General features: G+C 60.0%; 1 protein-coding gene and 1 long non-coding RNA gene across 3 annotated transcripts; both read left to right on the top strand.

The window, feature by feature from the left end:
* Positions 1-2,917: 2,917 nt before the first annotated feature.
* On the top strand, positions 2,918-6,134 carry LOC107051921. The gene is made up of 4 exons (XR_005843056.2): positions 2,918-2,954; positions 3,178-3,419; positions 3,601-3,847; positions 4,032-6,134. It is a non-coding gene; the product is annotated as an uncharacterized LOC107051921 (long non-coding RNA).
* Positions 6,135-16,625: 10,491 nt separating this feature from the next.
* LOC101752313 lies at positions 16,626-19,665 on the top strand. 2 transcript variants are annotated; one of them, XM_040656212.2, is made up of 3 exons: positions 16,626-17,754; positions 17,938-18,186; positions 18,368-19,665. In XM_040656212.2, the coding sequence occupies exons 1-3, from the start codon at positions 17,679-17,681 to the stop codon at positions 19,312-19,314; spliced, it is 1,272 nt and encodes a 423-aa protein (XP_040512146.1). In that variant the 5' UTR covers positions 16,626-17,678; the 3' UTR covers positions 19,315-19,665. The 2 variants fall into 2 exon arrangements, with proteins under 2 accessions (XP_040512146.1, XP_040512145.1); XM_040656211.1 differs by lacking the exon at positions 16,626-17,754 and having other exon boundaries at positions 17,765-18,186.
* The last annotated feature ends 1,440 nt before the right edge of the window (positions 19,666-21,105 follow it).

The raw sequence follows: 21,105 nt of genomic DNA, 5'->3' as shown, positions 1-21,105 counted from the left end.
CCAGGACGTGGCACACTGCAGGTTGGCCAGATGGGTCAAGGGCATAACTGATGCCCCATCCTGCTATGGCTCATGCCCCCTCCCTGTTTTGCAGGTTCAGACAGACAGACACGTGGGCCACGGTGTTCCTGCGCCAGCTGCAACTGCTGTAGCAAAGCTGAACATCGACTCTCCCAGAGCACGTGGCCACTCTGGGCCCTGAGTTCTGGGATGTGGCCTGGCGGGACCTGGCAGAGGTAGCGGAGCAGGGCAGCCTATCCTGTTGCAGCTCCCCCAGGGCTCAGAGCTCTACTAGAAGGAACAACAACTCCCCTAATGTGAACCAAGAAGCCTCAACAGAGCAGTTCCACGTCTGTGCCCATGGACACATGCATACTGGCATGCCCCACACGCAGTGCAAAACCCAGGCCCGCTGCCTGCACTCCTTTCTGCGGCATAGTCTGGGCTATTTTTGCAGCACTGGGGGGATGCTACTGTGGGGAAACCAGGCTGCTTCCATCGGCAGGATCTGATGGCAACAAAGCCTGCCCAGGCAAAGAATGAAGGTGGCAAGGGAGCCAGCAGAGCAGTAGAAGATGCCACTGAGGACCACTTGTCCAGCCGGTCAGCAGGAGAAGACTGCACTGCGTGCGAGAGCATCCTCCTCCCAGACGGACGGCTGCCTCAGAGGCCAGATAATCTCGTGCCACTTCCAGAGTGGGCGGTGTATCCACCAGGGCTGCGCCCCATCTAGAAGGAGTTTCCAGGACAAATACCATCCAAGAGATGCATAGGGAAACCAAGTAGTCTGTTTGATGAGGAACAACGCTTGAAGGTCCAGAGGGAACACAGGCCACTCAGTGTTGCAAACCGGGCTTCCTTGCTGGGAAAAAGAGAAGAGAAGCAGGGTGCAGTCGACTCCTCTACCCGGCCACCAGCAGAGGTCTGCACTGTGCGCGAGAACCTCCTGCTCCCAGACAGACCTGGCATACTGCAGTTCAGCCTAATAGTCCAAGGGCTTCCCAGATGCCTTATCCTGCTCTGGCTCAGGCCCTCTTTCTTCTTTGCAGGTCCCAAGAGATAGACGTGAGATCCATGGTGCTCCTGCCTGAACTGCAACCGCAGCAGCAGAGCTGTGCACGATCTGCAGCAGCTGGTGCTATCGGTGCTGCCGGAGCACGTGGCTACTCCAGGTCCTGAATTCTGGGGGATGGCGTTGAGGGACCTGGAGGAGCTGGTGGAGCAGGGCAGCCTCTGCCAATGACCAGAGCGAGGAGAAGCGTGGAGCATCAGCTTACGAGTCAAGTGAGTCTCCTGTGGTTCAGCCCCAAACCCCATGCTTGCCCTGATCGATATGAGGGAAGGAATGGGCCCATGGGAGGGGCCCAACCCTGGACCAGGACCTGGCATACTGCAGGTCAGCCTAATAAGCCATGGGCTTCCCAGATGCACCTTCCTGCTCTGGCTCAGGCCCTCTTTCTTTTTCGCAGGTCCCGAGAGATAGACGTGATGGCCATGGTGCTGCTGCCCCAGCTGCAACCGCAGCATCAGAGCTGTGCACGAGCTGCAGCAGCTGGTGCTGTCGGGGCTGCCTGAGCACGTGGCCGCTCGTGGGCACTCAGCACAGTGTGTCTCCCGAACGAGCAACAGCAGCGCACGAGAGATGCATGGGGAAACCAAGCCCACCCTCTGAGCAAGAACACTGCTTGTGTGTCCCGAGGGAACTCGGGCAACACAGAAGTGAGATTGGCTGTGGCAAGGAAAGGCGAAGAGCTGATGAGCTGCATGCTGGGATCTGCTCCTACACACAGCTGGGGACAGTTGTAGACGAGAGCATCATGCAGACAGGTGCAACTGTAGGTTGGTGGGAGCAGAAGACAGACTTGAGGGCCACGGTGCTCCTGCTCCAGCTGCAAACGCTGCAGCAAAGCAGTGCAGGAGCTGCAGCAGCTGGTGCTGTTGGGGCTGCCTGAGCACGTGACGATTCTGGGCCCTGAGTTTCAGGAGGTGGCTTGCAGGGACCTGGCAGAGGTAGCGGAGCGGGGCTGCCTGTCCTTCTGCAGCTGCCCGAATGCCGTGAGCGAGGAGCAGCAGGGTGCAGCAGCCCTGGAGTCAGGTGAGTCTCCAGTGGCTCAGCCCCAGACCCAGTGCTTGCCCTGATGCACGCTAGGGAGGGATGGGCCCATGCCAGGAGCCCAACCCTGGGCCAGGACCTGGCACACTAAAGGTCGGCCAGATGGGACGTGGGTGTCACTGGTGCACTATCGTGTTGTGGCTCACGCCCCCTCCCTGTTCTGCAGGTGCTGAGAGACCGACGTCTGGGCCATCTTGCTCCTGCTCCAGCTGCAACCGCTGCAGGCAAGCTGAGCAGGATCTGCAGCAGCTGGTGCTATCGGTGCTGCTGGAGCACGTGGTTACTCCAGGTCCTGAGTTCTGTCTGGGAGGGGGCCTGGAAGGACCTGGCGAAGCTGGTGGAGCAAGGAAGCCTGTCCTGCTGCAGCTCTGCCAATGACCAGAGCGAGAAGCAGCGAGGAGCATCGGTTTGCGAGTCAAGTGAGTCTCCTGTGGCTCAGCCGCAGACCCAGTGCTTGCCCTGATGCATCCTGGGGAGGGGTGGGCCCATGGGAGGAGCCCCACCCTGGACCGGGACCTGGCATGCCACAGGTCGGCCAGCTGGGACAAAAGCTTCCCAGGTTCCCCATCATTGGCTCATGACCCCTCCCTTTTTTTACAGTACCCACAGACAGACGTGTGGGACAAGGTGCTGCTGCCTCAGCTGCAACCGCCTCTTCAAAGCTGTACCAGAGCTGCAGCAGCTGCTGCTGTCGGGGCTGCCTGAGCACGTGGCCAATCTGGGCCCTGAGTTCCGGGAGGCAGCCTGGAGGGACCTGGCAGAGGTAGTGGGGCAGGGCATGCTGTCCTGCTGCTGCTCCCCCAGCGCCAGGAGAGGCGAGGAGCAGCATCACCAGAGTCAGGTGAGTCTCCTGTTGTCTGTCCAGAGACAAGCATGGGGTCTGGAACTGTTCTCAGTTTGCCTGAACTTGCCCTGATGCATGCGAGGCATGGATGGGCCCATGGGAGAAGCCTAACCCTGGAGCCCTGGATCAGGGCCTGGCATACTGCAGGTCATCCTAATGGGCCACGGGCTTCAGAGATGCCCCATGGTGCTGTGGCTCAGGCCCCCTTTCTTTTTTGCAGGTCCCGAGAGACAGAGGTGAGGGCCATGTTGCTCCTGCCTGAACTGCAACCGCTGCAGCAAAGCGGTGCAGGATCTGCAGCAGCTGGTGCTATCGGTGCTGCCGGAGCACGTGGCCACTCCAGGTGCTGAATTCTGGGCTTGAGGGACCTGGAGGAGCTGGTGCAGCAGGGCAGCCTGTCCTGCTGCAGCTCTGCCAATGACCAGAGCGAGGAGCAGCGTGGAGCATCAGCTTGCGAGTCAAGTGAGTCTCCTGTGGTTCAGCCCCAAGCCCCATGCTTGCCCTGATGCATGCAAGGCCTGGGTGGACCCATGGGAGGAGCCCAACCCTGGACCAGGACCTGGCACACTACAGGTCGGCCAGATGGGCAAAGGCTGTCTCCAGTGTCCATCCTGCTGTGGCTCATGCCCCTCCTGTTTTGCAGGTGCTGAGGGACAGACACGTGGGCCACGGTGCTCCTGCTCCAGCTGCAACCGCAGCAGCAAAGCGGTGCAGGAGCTGCAGCAGCTGGTGCTGTCGGGGCTGCCTGAGCACGTGGCCGCTCTAAGCCCTGAATTCTGGGTGGTGGCCTGGACGGACCTGTTGGAGAGAGTGGAGTGGGGCATCCTGTGCTGCTGCATCTGCCCCGTACCAGAGAAAGGAGCGACGTGGAGCAGCAGTCCTGGAGTCAGGTGAGCCTCCTGTGGCTCAGCCACAAAGCCCATGCTTGCCCTGATGCATGCTAGGGAAGGATGGGCCCATGTCAGGAGCCCAACCCTGGACCAGGACGTGGCACGCTGCAGGTCGGTCAGAGGGGCCAAGGGCGTCCCTGGTGCCCCATCGTGCTGTGGCTCATTCTTCCTCCCTGTTTTGCAGGTGCTGACAGACAGATGTCTGGGCCATGGTGCTGCTGCCCCAGCTGCAACTGCTGTAGCAAAGCTGTGCAGCAGCTGTAGCTGGTGCTATTGAGGCTGCCTGAGCACCTGGCCACTCTGGGCCCTGAGTTCTGGATGCGGCCTGGCGGGACATGGCAGAGCTGGTGAAGCAGGGCAACCTACCTGGTGCAGCTCCCCCAGGGTAGAGAGCTCTACCAGAAGGAGCAACAAGTCCCTTAATGTGCACCAAGGAGCCTTGACAGTGCAGGTCCCTGTCCGTGCCTATGGACACATGCATAGTGGCATGCCCCACACGCACTGCAAAACCCAGGCCTGCTGCCTGCAGTCCTTTCTGCAGCGTGGTCAGGGCTCCTCTTTGCAGCACCATGGGGAAACCAGGCTGCTTCCATCGGCAGGATCTGATGGCAAAAAGCCTGCCCAGGCAAAGAATGAAGGTGGCAAGGCAGCCAGCAGAGCAGTAGAAGATGCCACTGAGGACTGCTTGTCCAGCCGGCCACCAGCAGAGGACTGCATTGTCCTGTCTGCCAGAGCATCCTCCTCCCAGACGGACGGCTGCCTCAGAGGCCGGATAATCTCGTGCCACTTCCAGAGTGGGCGGTGTATCCACCAGGACTGCGCAGCAGTTACACAGCGGCTTGCAGTTACACAGCAAGACCAGCTCCAGTCCGCAGAGACGTTGGTGTTGGGACTTGTGACAGAGAAGAGAACTCGCAGTGTTCCTTTGGTGCCCAAAGAAGTGCAGGAAAAGGAAGCAGGCCAGATAATCTCGTGCCCCCTCCTAAGTGGGCAGTGTCTCCACCAGGCCTAACCAGGTCCACCAGAGTGTCTCCCGAATGAGCGACAGCAGCGCCCGAGAGATGCATGGGGAAACCAAGCCCTCCCTCTGCGCAAGGACAGAGGGTCCCGAGGGAACTCGGGCAACACAAAACTGAGATGGGCTGTGGCAAGGAAAGGCAAAGGGCTGGTGAGCTGCATGCTGGGACCTGCTCCTACACACAGCTGCAGACAGTTGTACGTGAGAGCATCATGCAAACAGATGCAACTATACGTTGGTGGGAGCAGAAGGAACAGCAGCCTGTTGGATTGTCCAAGCGTCCACAAGAAGTACCCCACATGCAAAAGACAGTAAGACCAGCAGCAGCAGCACCTTCACGCCTGGCTACAGAAGATGACTGCAGAACTGCAGCCGGCCTGCGTCTGAGCAGCCCCCTCGCTGAGAGGAGAATTGCAGACCAGGCAGGCAGGCAGGCTGACAGTGAATAGCCAGCACGTGTGGCAGCCGGTGGCACCCACAGCCCCCAGGACAAATCGTCAGGGCTCCAAGCCAGGCAGGGGAGCCGCAGAGCAGCCCCCGCAGACCTGCACCTGCACCTGCATGCATCCACCTGCGCATGAGGGACTTCATCAACCAAAGCAGGGACAACGTTGCTGGGACAACAAGGCCCAGGAGCCTTCTGCATTGCCTGTGTCCTGCCGAATGCATTGTGAGTGCTGTAAGACAGCGGGATCCAAGAGGGATGCACAGAAGCCAGAGCAGCACAGCATAAGAAATACGAACCGGCACGTGCAGTCGCCCCCCAGGCATGCTGAGGAAGAGATGTGGGGCTCCAAAGCAGACAGAGGTGCCCAAAGGCAGCCTCACGGGATCTGCTCCTGCTTGCTGCCACCAGCGCGTGGGACAACGGTGCGTAGCATTGCCTATGGCTCCATTGAGTGGCTATGTTGGCGGTAGGAGGTGGCCCCGCAGGTTCCCGCATGGCTCTTGGCCACCCCGGCACGTCCCAAGTCCCAGCCTGAATACAGGGCAGCAGCACAGGCAGCACAAACAGCTTCAGTGCTGCCCGTGGAGGACAACGGCTGCCACGCCAACGTCACCGCTGTGGGAAGTGCAGAGAGCCAACCCGGCCCGATGCCACCTCCTTCCGCGAGCGCACATCGAGGAAGCAGAGGGGCCGTGGGTGCCCACGGCTTTTGTCATCAGCATCCACTTGGCTGTGGGAGGGCCCAGCGTGGAAGGACGTAACGGAGCACCGGGGAACAGCCAGCTCGCAGCTACAGTCCCATTAAATCCTCTTTCTATCCATCCTGCGGTGCTTGCTCTGTGTCAGTGGCAGTGGGAGTGGGACGTGCGTGCGTGCGTGCGGGTTGGAGGGGGACGGCAGGACGGGGCCGTTCCCGGGTAGCGGCCCGAGCTTCCCCCACGCACCAGTGCGGGCAGCAGGTTGCCGAGGTTGCCGGGGGAGGGAGGGTGCTCGGGGACGGGTCGGCCGGCAGCCCAGGGGCGGCCACGGCTCCGAGGCGGCCGATGGGAGGAGGGCCTCGGCGGCCGTCAGGGCAGCGCTGGCTGCCTGCGGCACGCGGGGCGGGCGGCCGTACGGCCGCTGAAGGGGAAGCTGAGCTTTGGCCGCTGAGCAGCGGTACTCTGCGGGCGAGGGAGCCGTCCCGCTCCCCGGCAGAAGAGGCGAGCGCCCGCTCCCCGCCTGGCCCGGCGAGGCGGAGCGGCGGCCGAGCCGCCCCCTCAGCAACTCCCGCCGCAGCCGTGCCGGACTGGCTCCGGCCGCCCTCCTCCCCGACGGCGGAACGGGCTCCGGCGGGGGGGACGTGAGCGCCCGCCGCGCGGCCGTGGCGGCCGAGGCGAGAAGGCCGCCCCCCCCCGCCCCGCAGCGCGTCCCGCTGCCCGCCCGGCCGCCCGGGGCAGAGGCCTGCGCTGCAGCTCCTCGACGCCTCCTGCCCGCAGCCGGCAGGCGGCAGGCGGCAGGCGGCAGTGTGAGACTGCAGGTGAGAGGGTACGGCCGTTCCTCGCTGTCCCTTTGTCCTTCAGCTTCCCCTTTTCCTCCAGAGCAGTTACAGTACGTGTAGAGAACGTGGAGTATCCTTGTGAAGTAGCAAGCCTCTTCCATTGCTGTATCTACAGTCGTGGCAGCAGCCTCTGCAGTCGCTGCCGTGCTTGCCAGAGGCCCTGAGGTGGCTGCGGCCCCTGCGACAAGGCCTGCTGCTGCCCCAGCCCTTGTGACAGTGGCTTCTTCTGCCTCAGTGCCTGCAGCGGCCTCCCAACTCAGCCAGAGGAGCCACTGTGCCGCTGTCAGTCGCTCCCACAGAAAGATGGAAGCCCAGGCTGTGCAAGTCAGCTGGCCTAGTAAGGAGAGAACCTCCTCCTCAGAGGCCAAAGGAGGGAGAGCGGTAGAATCGGTAAGGTTGGAAAAGGCCTCTGAGATCACCGAGTCCAGCGTCCAGCTACATCTGATCCTGCCCACTAACCCACGTCCCTCAGTAGCACATCTCCACGGTTCTCGGACGCCTCCGGGCACGGTGACTCCCCCAGCTCCCTGGGCAGCCTGTGCCCGTGCCTGACCGCTCTTTCTGAGAAGCCAAAAAGAGACTGCGGATAAAGCAGGGCCATCACCTGAAAGGGAGGAGGAGGCCGAACTTGTAAAGGAGGCAGTAACTAACCTCTAGCTATGGGTGCCCTGTGGGACGTGCGAAAATATTTCAGGTGTCGTTGCCTGGCTGCTGTGATGCTGCGGTGATGGGTCCAGAAGCCTGGGCTCAGTGGGCAGCAAAGTCGGGCAGCTTGTTCTAGGGAAGGGGGCACTGAGAAAGCAATGGAAGAAGAGACGTGAGGCTTCACCCTGTGAAGGCAACTCTTGCGAGCCGTGAAGAACAGATAGCCCTCCAAGGAAGATGTGGTACGTTCCCCAGAGAAGGGGACCACCGCGCAGTCACCATCCCTGCACGTGTTGAAAAACCGTTTGGGTGTGGTGCTCAGGGACATGATTTAGCGCAGGCTTGTTAGCGTTAGGGTAGCGTGCTTAGGTTGCGGTTGCACTTGATGATCTCGGAGGTCTTTTCCAAGCTGGGAATGGGCCCATGCGAGGAGCCCAGCCATGGACCGGGACCTGGCACGCTGCAGGTTGGCTACGTTGGACAAGGGCTTCCCAGGTTCCCCATCGTGCTGTGGCTCAGGCCCCCTCCCTGTTTTGCAGGTGCCGACAGACAGACGCGTGGGCCGTGGTGCTCCTGCCTCAGCGGCAGCCGCTGCAGCAAAGCTGTGCACGAGCTGCAGCAGCTGCTGTTACCGGGGCTGCCTGAGCACGTGGCCACTCTTGGCCCTGAGTTTTGGGAGGTGGCGTGGAGTGACCTGGCAGAGGTAGTGGAGCAGGGCGTCCTGTCCTGCTGCTGCTCCCCCAGTGGCAGGAGAGGCGAGGAACAGCATCACCAGAGTCAGGTGTCTCCTGCGGCTCAGTCCCAGACGCCATGCTTGCCCTGATGCATCCTGGCACACTAAAGGTCGGCCAGATGGGACAGGGGGTTCCCAGGTGCCCTCAGTGCATTGTGCGTGAGAACATCCTCCTCCCAGACAGACGGCTGCCTCAGAGGCCGGATAATCTCGTGCCCCCTCCTAAGTGGGCAGTGTCTCCACCGGGCCTTGCCAGGTCCACCAGACAGTCTCCCGAAGGAGCGACAGCAGCGCCCGAGAGATGCATGGGGGAACCAAGCCCGTCCCCTGAACAAGAACACTGCTTGTGTGTCCCGAGGGAACTCGGGCAACACAGAAGTGAGATTGGCTGTGGCAAGGAAAGGCAAAGGGCTGGTGAGCTGCATGCTGGGACCTGCTCCTTCACACAGCTGGGGACAGTTGTACACGAGAGCATCATGCAGACAGGTGCAACTGTAGGTTGGTGGGAGCAGAAGACAGACTTGTGGGCCACGGTGCTCCTGCTCCAGCTGCAACCGCTGCAGCAAAGCTGACCAGGAGCAGCAGCAGCTGGTGCTAACGGTGATGCCTGAGCACGTGGTTACTCCAGGTCCTGAGTTCTGTCTGGGAGGGGGCCTGGAAGGACCTGGCGAAGCTGGTGGACCAAGGAAGCCTGTCCTGCTGCAGCTCTGCCAATGACCAGAGCGAGAAGCAGCAAGGAGCATCGGTTTGTGAGTCAAGTGGCAACACAGAAGTGAGATTGGCTGTGGCAAGGAAAGGCAAAGGGCTGGTGAGCTGCATGCTGGGACCTGCTCCTTCACACAGCTGGGGACAGTTGTACACAAGAGCATCATGCAGACAGGTGCAACTGTAGGTTGGTGGGAGCAGAAGACAGACTTGTGGGCCACCGTGCTTCTGTTCCAGATGCAAACGCTGCGGCAAAGCAGTGCAGGAGCTGCAGCAGCTGGTGCTGTTGGGGCTGCCTGAGCACGTGACGATTCTGGGCCCTGAGTTTCAGGAGGTGGCTTGCAGGGACCTGGCAGAGGTAGCGGAGCAGGGCTGCCTGTCCTTCTGCAGCTGCCCGATTGCCGTGAGCGAGGAGCAGCAGGGAGCAGCAGGGAGCAGCAGCACGGGAGTCAGGTGAGCCTCGACAGAGCAGGTCCCTGTCCGTGCCTATGGACACATGCATAGTGGCATGCCCCACACGCAGTGCAAAACCCAGGCCCGCTGCCTGCAGTCCTTTCTGCAGCGTGGTCAGGGCTCCTCTTTGCAGCACCATGGGGAAACCAGGCTGCGTCCGTCGGCAGGATCTGATGGCAACAAAGCCTGCCCAGGCAAAGAATGAAGGTGGCAAGGCAGCCAGCAGAGCAGTAGAAGATGCCACTGAGGACTGCTTGTCCAGCCGGCCACCAGCAGAGGACTGCATTGTCCTGTCTGCCAGAGCATCCTCCTCCCAGACGGACGGCTGCCTCAGAGGCCGGATAATCTCGTGCCACTTCCAGAGTGGGCGGTGTATCCACCAGGACTGCGCAGCAGTTACACAGCGGCTTGCAGTTACACAGCAAGACCAGCTCCAGTCCGCAGAGACGTTGGTGTTGGGACTTGTGACAGAGAAGAGAACTCGCAGTGTTCCTTTGGTGCCCAAAGAAGTGCAGGAAAAGGAAGCAGGCCAGATAATCTCGTGCCCCCTCCTAAGTGGGCAGTGTCTCCACCAGGCCTAACCAGGTCCACCAGAGTGTCTCCCGAATGAGCGACAGCAGCGCCCGAGAGATGCATGGGGAAACCAAGCCCTCCCTCTGCGCAAGGACAGAGGGTCCTGAGGGAACTCGGGCAACACAAAACTGAGATGGGCTGTGGCAAGGAAAGGCAAAGGGCTGGTGAGCTGCATGCTGGGACCTGCTCCTACACACAGCTGCAGACAGTTGTACGTGAGAGCATCATGCAAACAGATGCAGCTATACGTTGGTGGGAGCAGAAGGAACAGCAGCCTGTTGGATTGTCCAAGCGTCCACAAGAAGTACCCCACATGCAAAAGACAGTAATACCAGCAGCAGCAGCACCTTCACGCCTGGCTACAGAAGATGACTGCAGAACTGCAGCCGGCCTGCGTCTGAGCAGCCCCCTCGCTGAGAGGAGAATTGCAGACCAGGCAGGCAGGCAGGCTGACAGTGAATAGCCAGCACGTGTGGCAGCCGGTGGCACCCACAGCCCCCAGGACAAATTGCCAGGTCTCCAAGCCAGGCAGGGGAGCTACAGGGTGGCCCCCACAGACCTGCAGTGAGTAGTGCTGGGTCCTGCACTTTGACCACAGCAACCCCAGGCGATGTTCCAGGCTTGAGGCAGAGCAGCTGGGAGGCTGTGAAGAGGAAACGGATTTGGGGATATCGGCTAATGCTCAGCTGAACATGAGCCCGCAGTGAGCTCAGGTGGACAAGAAGGCCAATGGCATCCTGGCTTGTATCAGAAATAGTGCTGCCAGCAGGAGCAGGGAAGCAGTGGTCCCTCTGAACTCAGGCCTGTGAGGCCGCACCTTGAGTACTGTGTGTTGAGTTTGGGGCCCCTCACTACAAGAAAGACATCGAGGCCCTGGAGTGTGTGTCCAGAGAAGGGAAGTGAAGCTGGTGAGGGGTCCAGAGCACAGGGCTTTTGAGGAGCGGCTGAGGGAGCTGGGATGGTTCAGCCTGGAGAAGAGGAGGCTCGGGGGAGACCTTATCACTGTCAATAACTCCATGAAGGGAGGTTGTAGTGAGCTGGGGGTCAGCCTCCTCTCTCATGTAACTAGTGGTAGGACTACAGGGAATGGCAGTTGCGCCAGGGGAGATTCAGGCTGGACGTTAGGAAATACTTCTCCAAAAGAGTGGTCAGGTGCTGGAATGGGCTGCCCAGGGAGGTGGTGGAGTCACCGGCCCTGGAGGTGTTCAAGGAACGTTAAAACATTGTGTTGAGGGACATAGTTTAGTGGGAACTATTGGTGGCAGGTGAACGGTTGGACTGGATGATCTTGGAGTTCTTTTCCAATCGCGGTGGTGCTATGATTCTCTGATTCTAAGAACTCCTTAAGAGCAGCCCTGCAGAGAAGGACTTGGGGGCCCTGGTGGACAAGAAGCTGGACATGAGCCAGCAGTATGCGCTTGCGGCCTGGAAGGCTAACTGTGTTCTGGGCTGCATTATAAAAGGGATGTCCGGCAGGGAGAGGGAGGTGATTGTTCCCTTCTGCTCAGCTCTTATGAGGTCCCATCTGGAGTACTGAGTTCTGGCCTGGGGCCCCCAGTACAAGAAAGACGCAGAGCTCTTGGAACAGGTTCAGAGGAGGGCCACTAGGATGATCAGAGGGCTGGAGCACCTCTCCTTTGAAGAAAGGCTGAGGGAACTGGGTTTGTTTAGCGTGGAGAAGAGAAGGCTCCGGGGAGAACTCACTGTGGCCTTCCAGTACTCAAAGGGACTGTATAAACAGGAGGGGGACTGACTGTTTAGACGGGTTGATAGTGGTAGGACAAGGGGGAATGGTTTTAAACTGAGACAGGGGAGGTTTAGGTGAGATATTAGGAGGAAGCTTTTCACCCAGAGGGTGGTGACGCACTGGAACAGGCTGCCCAAGGAGGCTGTGGATGCCCCATCCCTGGAGGCATTCAAGGCCAGGCTGGATGTGGCTCTGGGCAGCCTGGTCTGGTGGTTGGCGACCCTGCACATAGCAGGGGGGTTGAAACTTGATGATCTTTGTGGTCCTTTTCAACCCAGCCTGTTCTATGATTCTGTGATTCTGTAATTTCGTGGTTCTGTGATTCTGTGATTCCCGCGTGGGCTCTGCTGGTATGTGATAAAGAGTGTGATATACCCACTCAAAGCCATGCTCTTTGGCAGTCGTTGATGAAGTTATTTCAGAAACAAGTCGTGTTTGACTGAATTCTTTCTAGGGTGCCGTGTCCCCAGAAAGAATTCCTGCTTTCAAGTCCCGGCTCGTGTTTTCCGTGGTGGCTTGGAGTACGGGATATGTTTCCAGCCATCCAGTGGTTGCTTCCATCCTTGGTCTGGGGCTGTGTGATATAATCAACCTGCCAGAAGGAGGCGGAGATGGCTCACCAGTTACCGTCCTAGGCAAAGCAGTTTAGGCCTGGGGAAGATTCATTTCCTTTATTACCCGCTAACAGCGCCCTAGGATAGTGAGAAGAGAAAGCAGACTAAAAGCACCTTCCCCCTTTACTCTGTGTCTGCGGCAGGTATCTGAAGGGAAGGTGGCAGCGGCACACCACAAGGATGGTGCTGGATCCCAGGCTGGCGCACACTGTCACCTGATGTGTAAGCTGCAATTTATTTTGAAGCATTTTCTCATTATCCTCAGGTTTGTTCGTAACTTCTCCCACCAGCATGCTGAGGGCAAGCACTGACTGGCTTCCATGTGGGCTGTGGGGCTGTGACCTCACAGAGGTGTCCCCACCCAAAGGATTGTGACCTCACGGCCAACTCAGTATGAGCTAGCAACCAGCACCCTGCCTCTCCCAGTGCGGTCGTGACCGGCTTTGAGCGATGGTTGACGACAGCTTTGTCCGTGTCGCTATCGACCTTTTCTTCCTGTATGTTCTGTTCTTGGTGGCCAGGGTCTCCCTGCTCATCACCATCTGGTTCCTACAGGTAGGGGAGTTTGAGGATGGGGTTGTATAGGGCTGTGGGACTCAGGGCTGGGGGATTTGGAACCGGGCATTTGCATGGGTTGCTTCCCAGGAGCCTCACTGTGCCACGTTCATGTGCCTGCAGGCTGGCAGACGACTCTTGCGACTGAGGAGATGGTGGAGGAGAGGAGCATCAGCACCGGAGTCAGGTGGGTCTCCTGTGGGTCAGTGCCAAGCCCCAGGCTTTGTCTTATTCGTGCCAGGCAGGGATGGGCCCATGCCAGGAGCCCCACCCTGGACTGGGAACTGGCACGCTTCAGGTCGGCCAGATGGGACATGGGTGTCACTGGTGTCCTATCATGCTGTGGCTCAGTCCCCCTCCCTGTTCTGCAAGTGCTCAGAGACCAACGTCTGGGCCATCTTGCTCCTGCTCCAGCTGCAACCGCTGCAGCAAAGCTGACCAGGAGCTGCAGCAGCTGGTGCTATCGGTGCTGCCGCAGCACGTGGCTACTCCTGGTCCTGAATTCTGGGTGATGGCCTGGAGGGACCTGGAGGAGCTGGTGGAGCAAGGAAGCCTCTCCTGCTGCAGCTCTGCCAATGACCAGAGCGAGGAGCAGCGTGGAGCATCAGCTTCTGAGTAAAGTGAGTCTTCTGTGGTTCAGCCCCAAATCCCACCCTTGCCATGATGCATGCAAGGCCTGGGTGGACCCATGGGAGGAGACCCACCCTGGACCAGGACCTGGCACACTACAGGTCGGCCAGATGGGCAAAGACTGTCACTGGTGCACTATCCAGCTGTGGCTCATGCCCCCTCCCTGTTTTGCAGGTGCTGAGGGACAGACACATGGCCCACAGTGCTTCTGCTCCAGCTGCAACCGCTGCAGCAAAGCTGAGCAGGAGCTGCAGCAGCTGGTGCTATCGGCACTGACGGAGCACGTGGCCACTCTGGGCCCTGAATTCTGGGAGGTGGCCTGGAAGGACCTTGCAAATCTGGTGGAGCAAGGAAGCCTATCCTGCTGCAGATCTCTCAATGACCAGAGCGATAAGCAGAGAGGAGCATCAGTTTCTGAGTCAGGTGAGTCTCCTGTGGCTCAACTGCAAACCCTATGCTGCCCTGCTAGGCAGGGATGGGCCTATGGGAGGAGCCCAACCCTAGACCAGGACCTGGCACGCTTCAGGTCGGCCAGATGGGCCAGGCACATAACTGGTGCACCATCGTGCTATGGCTCATGCCCACTCCCTGTTTTGCAGGTGTCGAGAGACAGATGTGTGGGCCACGGTTCTCCTGCCCCAGCTGCAACCGCTGCAGCAAAGCTGACCAGGAGCTGCAGCAGCTGGTGCTGTCGGCTCTCCCAGAGCACGTGGCCACTCTGGGCCCTGAGTTCTGGGATGCGGCCTGGCGGGATCTGGCAGAGCTGGTGGAGCGGGGCAGCCTATCCTGCTGCAGCTCCGCCAGGGCCGAGAGCTCTACCAGAAAGAACTACAACCCCCTTAATGTGCAACAAGGAGCCTCGACAGAGCAGGTCCCTGTCTGTGCCTATGGACATATGCATAGTGGCATGCCCCACACACAGTGCAAAACCCAGGCCCGCTGCCTGCACTCCTCTCAGCAGCATGGTCCGGGCTCCTCTTTGCAGCACCACGGGCATGCTACTGTGGGGAAACCAGGCTGCTTCCAACAGCTGGATCTGCAGGCAACAAAGCCTGCCCAGGCAAAGAATGAAGGTGGCAAGGCAGCCAGTAGAGCAGAAGATGCCTCTGAGGACCGCTTGTCCAGCCGGCCACCAGCAGAGGACTGCATTGTGCGGGACAGCATCCTCCTCCCAGACGGACGGCTGCCTCAGAGGCCAGATAATCTCGTGCCACTTCCAGAGTGGGCGGTGTATCCACCAGGGCTGCGCCCCATCAAGAAGGAGTTTCCAGGACAAATACCGTCCAAGAGATGCATAGGGAAACCAAGTAGTCTGTCTGATGGGGAACAACGCTTGAAGGTCCAGAGGGAACACAGGCCCCTCAGTGTTGCAAACCGGGCTTCCTTGCTGGGAAAAAGAGAAGAGAAGCATGGTGCAGTCGACTCCTCTACCCGGCCACCAGTAGAGGAATGCATTGTGCGGGACAGCATCCTCCTCCCAGACGGACGGCTGCCTCAGAGGCCGGATAATCTCGTGCCACTTCCAGAGTGGGCGGTGAATCCACCAGGACTGTGCAGCAGTTACACAGACGCTGCAGGTGTGAGGGCAAGACCAGCTCCAATCCGCAGAGACGTTGGTGTTGGGACTTGTGACAGAGAAGAGAACTCGCAGTGTTCCTTTGGTGCCCAAAGAAGTGCAGGAAAAGGAAGCAGGCCAGATAATCTCGTGCCCCCTCCTAAGTGGGCAGTGTCTCCACCAGGCCTAACCAGGTCCACCAGAGTGTCTCCCGAACGAGCGACAGCAGTGCCCAAGAGATGCACTGGGAAACCAATGATGCAGAGGGAACTCAGGCAACACAGAACTGAGATGGGCTGTGACAAGGAAAGGCAAAGAGCTGATGAGCTGCATGCTGGGACCTGCTCCTACACACAGCTGGGGACAGTTGTACGTGAGAGCATCATGCAAACAGATGCAGCTATACGTTGGTGGGAGCAGAAGGAACAGCAGCCTGTTGGATTGTCCACGCGTCCACAAGTAGTCCACAACATGCAAAAGACAGCAGCAGAACCACATGCAAAAGACAACAGCAGCAGTACCTTCACGCCTGGCTAAAGTAGAAGACTGCAGCAGTGCAGCCAGCCAGCGTCTGAGCTGTGCCGTCTGTGACAGGTGACGTGCAGAGCAGGCAGGCAGGCAGAGCGTGAATGGCTGGCACTCGTGGCAGCGGGTGGCCCCCACAGCCCACCGGACAAATCGTCAGGGCTCCAAGCCAGGCAGGGGAGCCACAGAGCAGCCCCCGCAGACCTGCACCTGCATGGTCTCCAGTTACGCCAGGGGCGATTCAGGCTGGATGTTAGGCAATGGGCTGGAATGGAGGTGGTGGAGTCACCGGCCCTGGAGGTGCTCAAGGAACGTTTAGGCATTGTGTTGAGGGACATGGTTTAGTGGGAACTGTTGGTGGCAGGTGAACGGTTGGACAGGATGATCTTGGAGTTCTTTTCCAACCTTGGTGATTGTCTGATTCTCTGATTCTGAGAACGCCTTGAGAGCAGCCCTGCTGAGAAGGACATGGGGGTCCTGGTGGACGAGAAGCTGGACACGAGGCGGCAGGGTGCGCTTGCGGCCCAGAAGGCCAGCTATATCCTGGTGTGCATTAAAAGAGGGGTGGCCAGCAGGGAGAGGGAGGAGATTGTTCCCCTCTGCTCAGCTCTTGTGAGGCCCCGTCTGGAGTAGTGAGTTCTGGCCTGGGGCCCCCAGCACAAGAAAGATGCAGAGCTCTTGGAACAGGTACAGAGGAGGCCCACTAGGATGATCAGAGGGCTGGAGCACCTCTCCTATGAGGAAAGGTTGAGGGAAGTGGGCTTGTTTGGTTTGGAGAAGAGAAATCTCCGGGGAGACCTCATTGTGCCCTTCCAGTACTCAATGGGAGCGTATAAACAGGAGGAGGAACGGCTGTTTACAAGGGTGGATAGTGATAGGACAGGGGGGAACGGTTTTAAACTGAGACAGGAGGTTTAGGTTGGATATTAGGAGGAAGTTTTTCACCCAGAGGGTGGTGACGCACTGGAACAGGCTGCACAAGGAGGTTGTGGATGCCCCATCCCTGCAGGCATTCAAGGCCAGGCTGGATGTGGCTCTGGGCAGCCTGGTCTGGTTGTTGGCGACCCTGCACATAGCAGGGGGGTTGAAACTAGATGGTCTTTGAGGTCCTCTTCAGCCCAGGCCATTCTGTGGTTCTGTGGTTCTGTGATTCTTTGATCCCCGAGTGGGCTCTGCTGGTGCGTGATAAAGTGTGATACACCCACTCAAAGCCATGCTCTTTGGCACAGATGTCAATGAGGTTATTTCAGAAACGTGTCGTGTTCGACCAAATTCTTTCTAGAGTGCCGTGTCCCCAGAAAGAATTCCTGCTCTCAAGGCCCAGGATAGCGTTTTGGGTGGTGGCCTGGAGTACAGGGTATGTTTCCAGCCATCCAGTGGTTGCTTCCATCCTTGGTCTGGGGCAGTGGGATATAATCAACCTGCCAGAAGGAGGCGGAGATGGCTCACCAGTTACCGTCCTAGGCAAAGCAGTTTAGGCCTGGGGAAGATTCATTTCCTTTATTACCCGCTAACAGCGCCCTAGGGTAGTGAGAAGAGAAAGCAGACTAAAAGCACCTTCCCCCTTTACTCTGTGTCTACGGCAGGTATCTGAAGGGAAGGTGGCAGCAGCACACCACAAGGATGGTGCTGGATCCCAAGCTGGTGCACACTGTCACCTGATGTGTAAGCTGCAATTTATTTTGAAGCATTTTCTCATTATCCTCAGGTTTATTCGTAACTTCTCCCACCAGCATGCTGAGGGCAAGCACTGACTGGCTTCCATGTGGGCTGTGGGGCTGTGACCTCACAGAGGTGTCCCCACCCAAAGGATTGTGACCTCACGGCCAACTCAGTATGAGCTAGCAACCAGCACCCTGCCTCTCCCAGTGCGGTCGTGACCGGCTTTGAGCGATGGTTGACGACAGCTTTCTCCTTGTCCCTATGACCCTTTTCTTCCTGTATGTCCTGTTCTTGGTGGCCAGGGTCTCCCTGCTCATCACCATCTGGTTCCTACAGGTAGGGGAGTTTGAGGATGGCTGTGGGACTCAGGGCTGGGGGATTTGGAACCGATTGCGTGGGTTGCTTCCCAGGAGCCTCACTGTGCCACGTTCATGTGCCTGCAGGCTGGCAGACGACTCTTGCGACTGAGGAGATGGTGGAGGAGAGGAGCATCAGCACCGGAGTCAGGTAGGTCTCTGTGGGTCAGTGCCAAGCCCCAGGCTTTGTCTTATTCATGCCAGGCAGGGATGGGCCCATGCCAGGAGCCCCACCCTGGACTGGGAACTGGCACGCTTCAGGTCGACCAGATGGGACAGGGTTGTCGCTGGTGTCCAGTCGAGCTGTGGCTCAGTCCCCCTCCCTGTTCTGCAGGTGCTCAGAGACCAACGTCTGGGACATCTTGCTCCTGCTCCAGCTGCAACCGCTGCAGCAAAGCTGACCAGGAGCTGCAGCAGCTGGTGCTATCGGTGCTGCCGCAGCACGTGGCTACTCCTGGTCCTGAATTCTGGGTGATGGCCTGGAGGGACCTGGAGGAGCTGGTGGAGCAAGGAAGCCTGTCCTGCTGCAGCTCTGCCAATGACCAGAGTGAGGTGCAGCGTGGAGCATCAGCTTCTGAGTCAAGTGAGTCTATTGTGGTTCAGCCCCAAACCCCATGCTTGCCCTGATGCATGCGAGGCCTGGGTGGACCCATGGGAGGAGCCCAACCGTGGACCAGGACCTGGCACACTACGGGTCAGCCAGATGGACAAAGGCTGTCTCCAGTGTCCATCCTGCTGTGGCTCATGCCCCTCCTGTTTTGCAGGTGCTGAGGGACAGACACGTGGGCCACGGTGCTCCTGCTCCAGCTGCAACCGCTGCAGCAAAGCTGAGCAGGAGCTGCAGCAGCTGGTGTTGCCGGCTCTCCCAGAGCACGTGGCCACTCTGGGCCCTGAGTTCTGGGATGCGGCCTGGCGGGACCTGGAAAAGCTGGTGGAGCAAGGAAGCCTATCCTGCTGCAGCTCCCCCAGCTCCTCCACACAGCTGGGGACAGTTGTACGTGAGAGCATCATGCAGACAGGTGCCGCTGTACGTTGGTGGGAGCAGAAGGAACAGCAGCCTGTTGGATTGTCCAAGCGTCCACAAGAAGTACCCCACATGCAAAAGACAGTAAGACCAGCAGCAGCAGCACCTTCACGCCTGGCTACGGAAGATGACTGCTGCAGTGCAGCCAGCCAGCGTCTGAGCTGTGCCGTCTGTGGCAGGAGACGTGCAGAGCAGGCAGGCAGGCAGAGCGTGAATGGCTGGCACTCGTGGCAGCGGGTGGCCCCCACAGCCCACCGGCCAAATTGTCAGGGCTCCAAGCCAGGCAGGGGAGCCGCAGAGCAGCCCCCGCAGACCTGCACCTGCACCTGCATGCGTCCACCTGCGCATGAGGGACTTCATCAACCAAAGCAGGGACAACGTTGCTGGGACAACAAGGCCCAGGAGCCTTCTGCATTGCCTGTGTCCTGCCGAATGCATTGTGAGTGCTGTAAGACAGCGGGATCCAAGAGGGATGCACAGAAGCCAGAGCAGCACAGCATAAGAAATACGAACCGGCACGTGCAGTCGCCCCCCAGGCATGCTGAGGAAGAGATGTGGGGCTCCAAAGCAGACAGAGGTGCCCAAAGGCAGCCTCACGGGATCTGCTCCTGCTTGCTGCCACCAGCGCGTGGGACAACGGTGCGTAGCATTGCCTATGGCTCCATTGAGTGGCTATGTTGGCGGTAGGAGGTGGCCCCGCAGGTTCCCGCATGGCTCTTGGCCACCCCGGCACGTCCCAAGTCCCAGCCTGAATACAGGGCAGCAGCACAGGCAGCACAAACAGCTTCAGTGCTGCCCGTGGAGGACAACGGCTGCCACGCCAACGTCACCGCTGTGGGAAGTGCAGAGAGCCAACCCGGCCCGATGCCACCTCCTTCCGCGAGCGCACATCGAGGAAGCAGAGGGGCCGTGGGTGCCCACGGCTTTTGTCATCAGCATCCACTTGGCTGTGGGAGGGCCCAGCGTGGAAGGACGTAACGGAGCACCGGGGAACAGCCAGCTCGCAGCTACAGTCCCATTAAATCCTCTTTCTATCCATCCTGCGGTGCTTGCTCTGTGTCAGTGGCAGTGGGAGTGGGACGTGCGTGCGTGCGTGCGGGTTGGAGGGGGACGGCAGGACGGGGCCGTTCCCGGGTAGCGGCCCGAGCTTCCCCCACGCACCAGTGCGGGCAGCAGGTTGCCGAGGTTGCCGGGGGAGGGAGGGTGCTCGGGGACGGGTCGGCCGGCAGCCCAGGGGCGGCCACGGCTCCGAGGCGGCCGATGGGAGGAGGGCCTCGGCGGCCGTCAGGGCAGCGCTGGCTGCCTGCGGCACGCGGGGCGGGCGGCCGTACGGCCGCTGAAGGGGAAGCTGAGCTTTGGCCGCTGAGCAGCGGTACTCTGCGGGCGAGGGAGCCGTCCCGCTCCCCGGCAGAAGAGGCGAGCGCCCGCTCCCCGCCTGGCCCGGCGAGGCGGAGCGGCGGCCGAGCCGCCCCCTCAGCAACTCCCGCCGCAGCCGTGCCGGACTGGCTCCGGCCGCCCTCCTCCCCGACGGCGGAACGGGCTCCGGCGGGGGGGACGTGAGCGCCCGCCGCGCGGCCGTGGCGGCCGAGGCGAGAAGGCCGCCCCCCCCCGCCCCGCAGCGCGTCCCGCTGCCCGCCCGGCCGCCCGGGGCAGAGGCCTGCGCTGCAGCTCCTCGACGCCTCCTGCCCGCAGCCGGCAGGCGGCAGGCGGCAGGCGGCAGTGTGAGACTGCAGGTGAGAGGGTACGGCCGTTCCTCGCTGTCCCTTTGTCCTTCAGCTTCCCCTTTTCCTCCAGAGCAGTTACAGTACGTGTAGAGAACGTGGAGTATCCTTGTGAAGTAGCAAGCCTCTTCCATTGCTGTATCTACAGTCGTGGCAGCAGCCTCTGCAGTCGCTGCCGTGCTTGCCAGAGGCCCTGAGGTGGCTGCGGCCCCTGCGACAAGGCCTGCTGCTGCCCCAGCCCTTGTGACAGTGGCTTCTTCTGCCTCAGTGCCTGCAGCGGCCTCCCAGCTCAGCCAGAGGAGCCACTGTGCCGCTGTCAGTCGCTCCCACAGAAAGATGGAAGCCCAGGCTGTGCAAGTCAGCTGGCCTAGTAAGGAGAGAACCTCCTCCTCAGAGGCCAAAGGAGGGAGAGCGGTAGAATCGGTAAGGTTGGAAAAGGCCTCTGAGATCACCGAGTCCAGCGTCCAGCTACATCTGATCCTGCCCACTAACCCACGTCCCTCAGTAGCACATCTCCACGGTTCTCGGACGCCTCCGGGCACGGTGACTCCCCCAGCTCCCTGGGCAGCCTGTGCCCGTGCCTGACCGCTCTTTCTGAGAAGCCAAAAAGAGACTGCGGATAAAGCAGGGCCATCACCTGAAAGGGAGGAGGAGGAGGAGGCCGAACTTGTAAAGGAGGCAGTAACTAACCTCTAGCTATGGGTGCCCTGTGGGACGTGCGAAAATATTTCAGGTGTCGTTGCCTGGCTGCTGTGAT

The sequence above is a fragment of the Gallus gallus genome, chromosome Z (genome assembly GCF_016699485.2).
Source record: "Gallus gallus isolate bGalGal1 chromosome Z, bGalGal1.mat.broiler.GRCg7b, whole genome shotgun sequence".
Lineage (NCBI taxonomy): Eukaryota > Metazoa > Chordata > Aves > Galliformes > Phasianidae > Gallus > Gallus gallus.
Note: the sequence above shows the minus strand (reverse complement) of the source record. Positions and strands in the feature narration are given on the sequence as shown.

What these genes read in the sequence shown, in the direction of transcription:
- LOC101752313 (XM_040656211.1), top strand. Translation starts at nt 17,814, where the DNA reads ATGGGCCCATGCCAGGAGCCCCACCCTGGACTGGGAACTGGCACGCTT. An exon ending in AGCATCAGCTTCTGAGTCAA is followed by an intron (nt 18,187 to 18,367) that starts GTGAGTCTATTG and finishes CCTGTTTTGCAG; the next exon opens with GTGCTGAGGGACAGACACGT.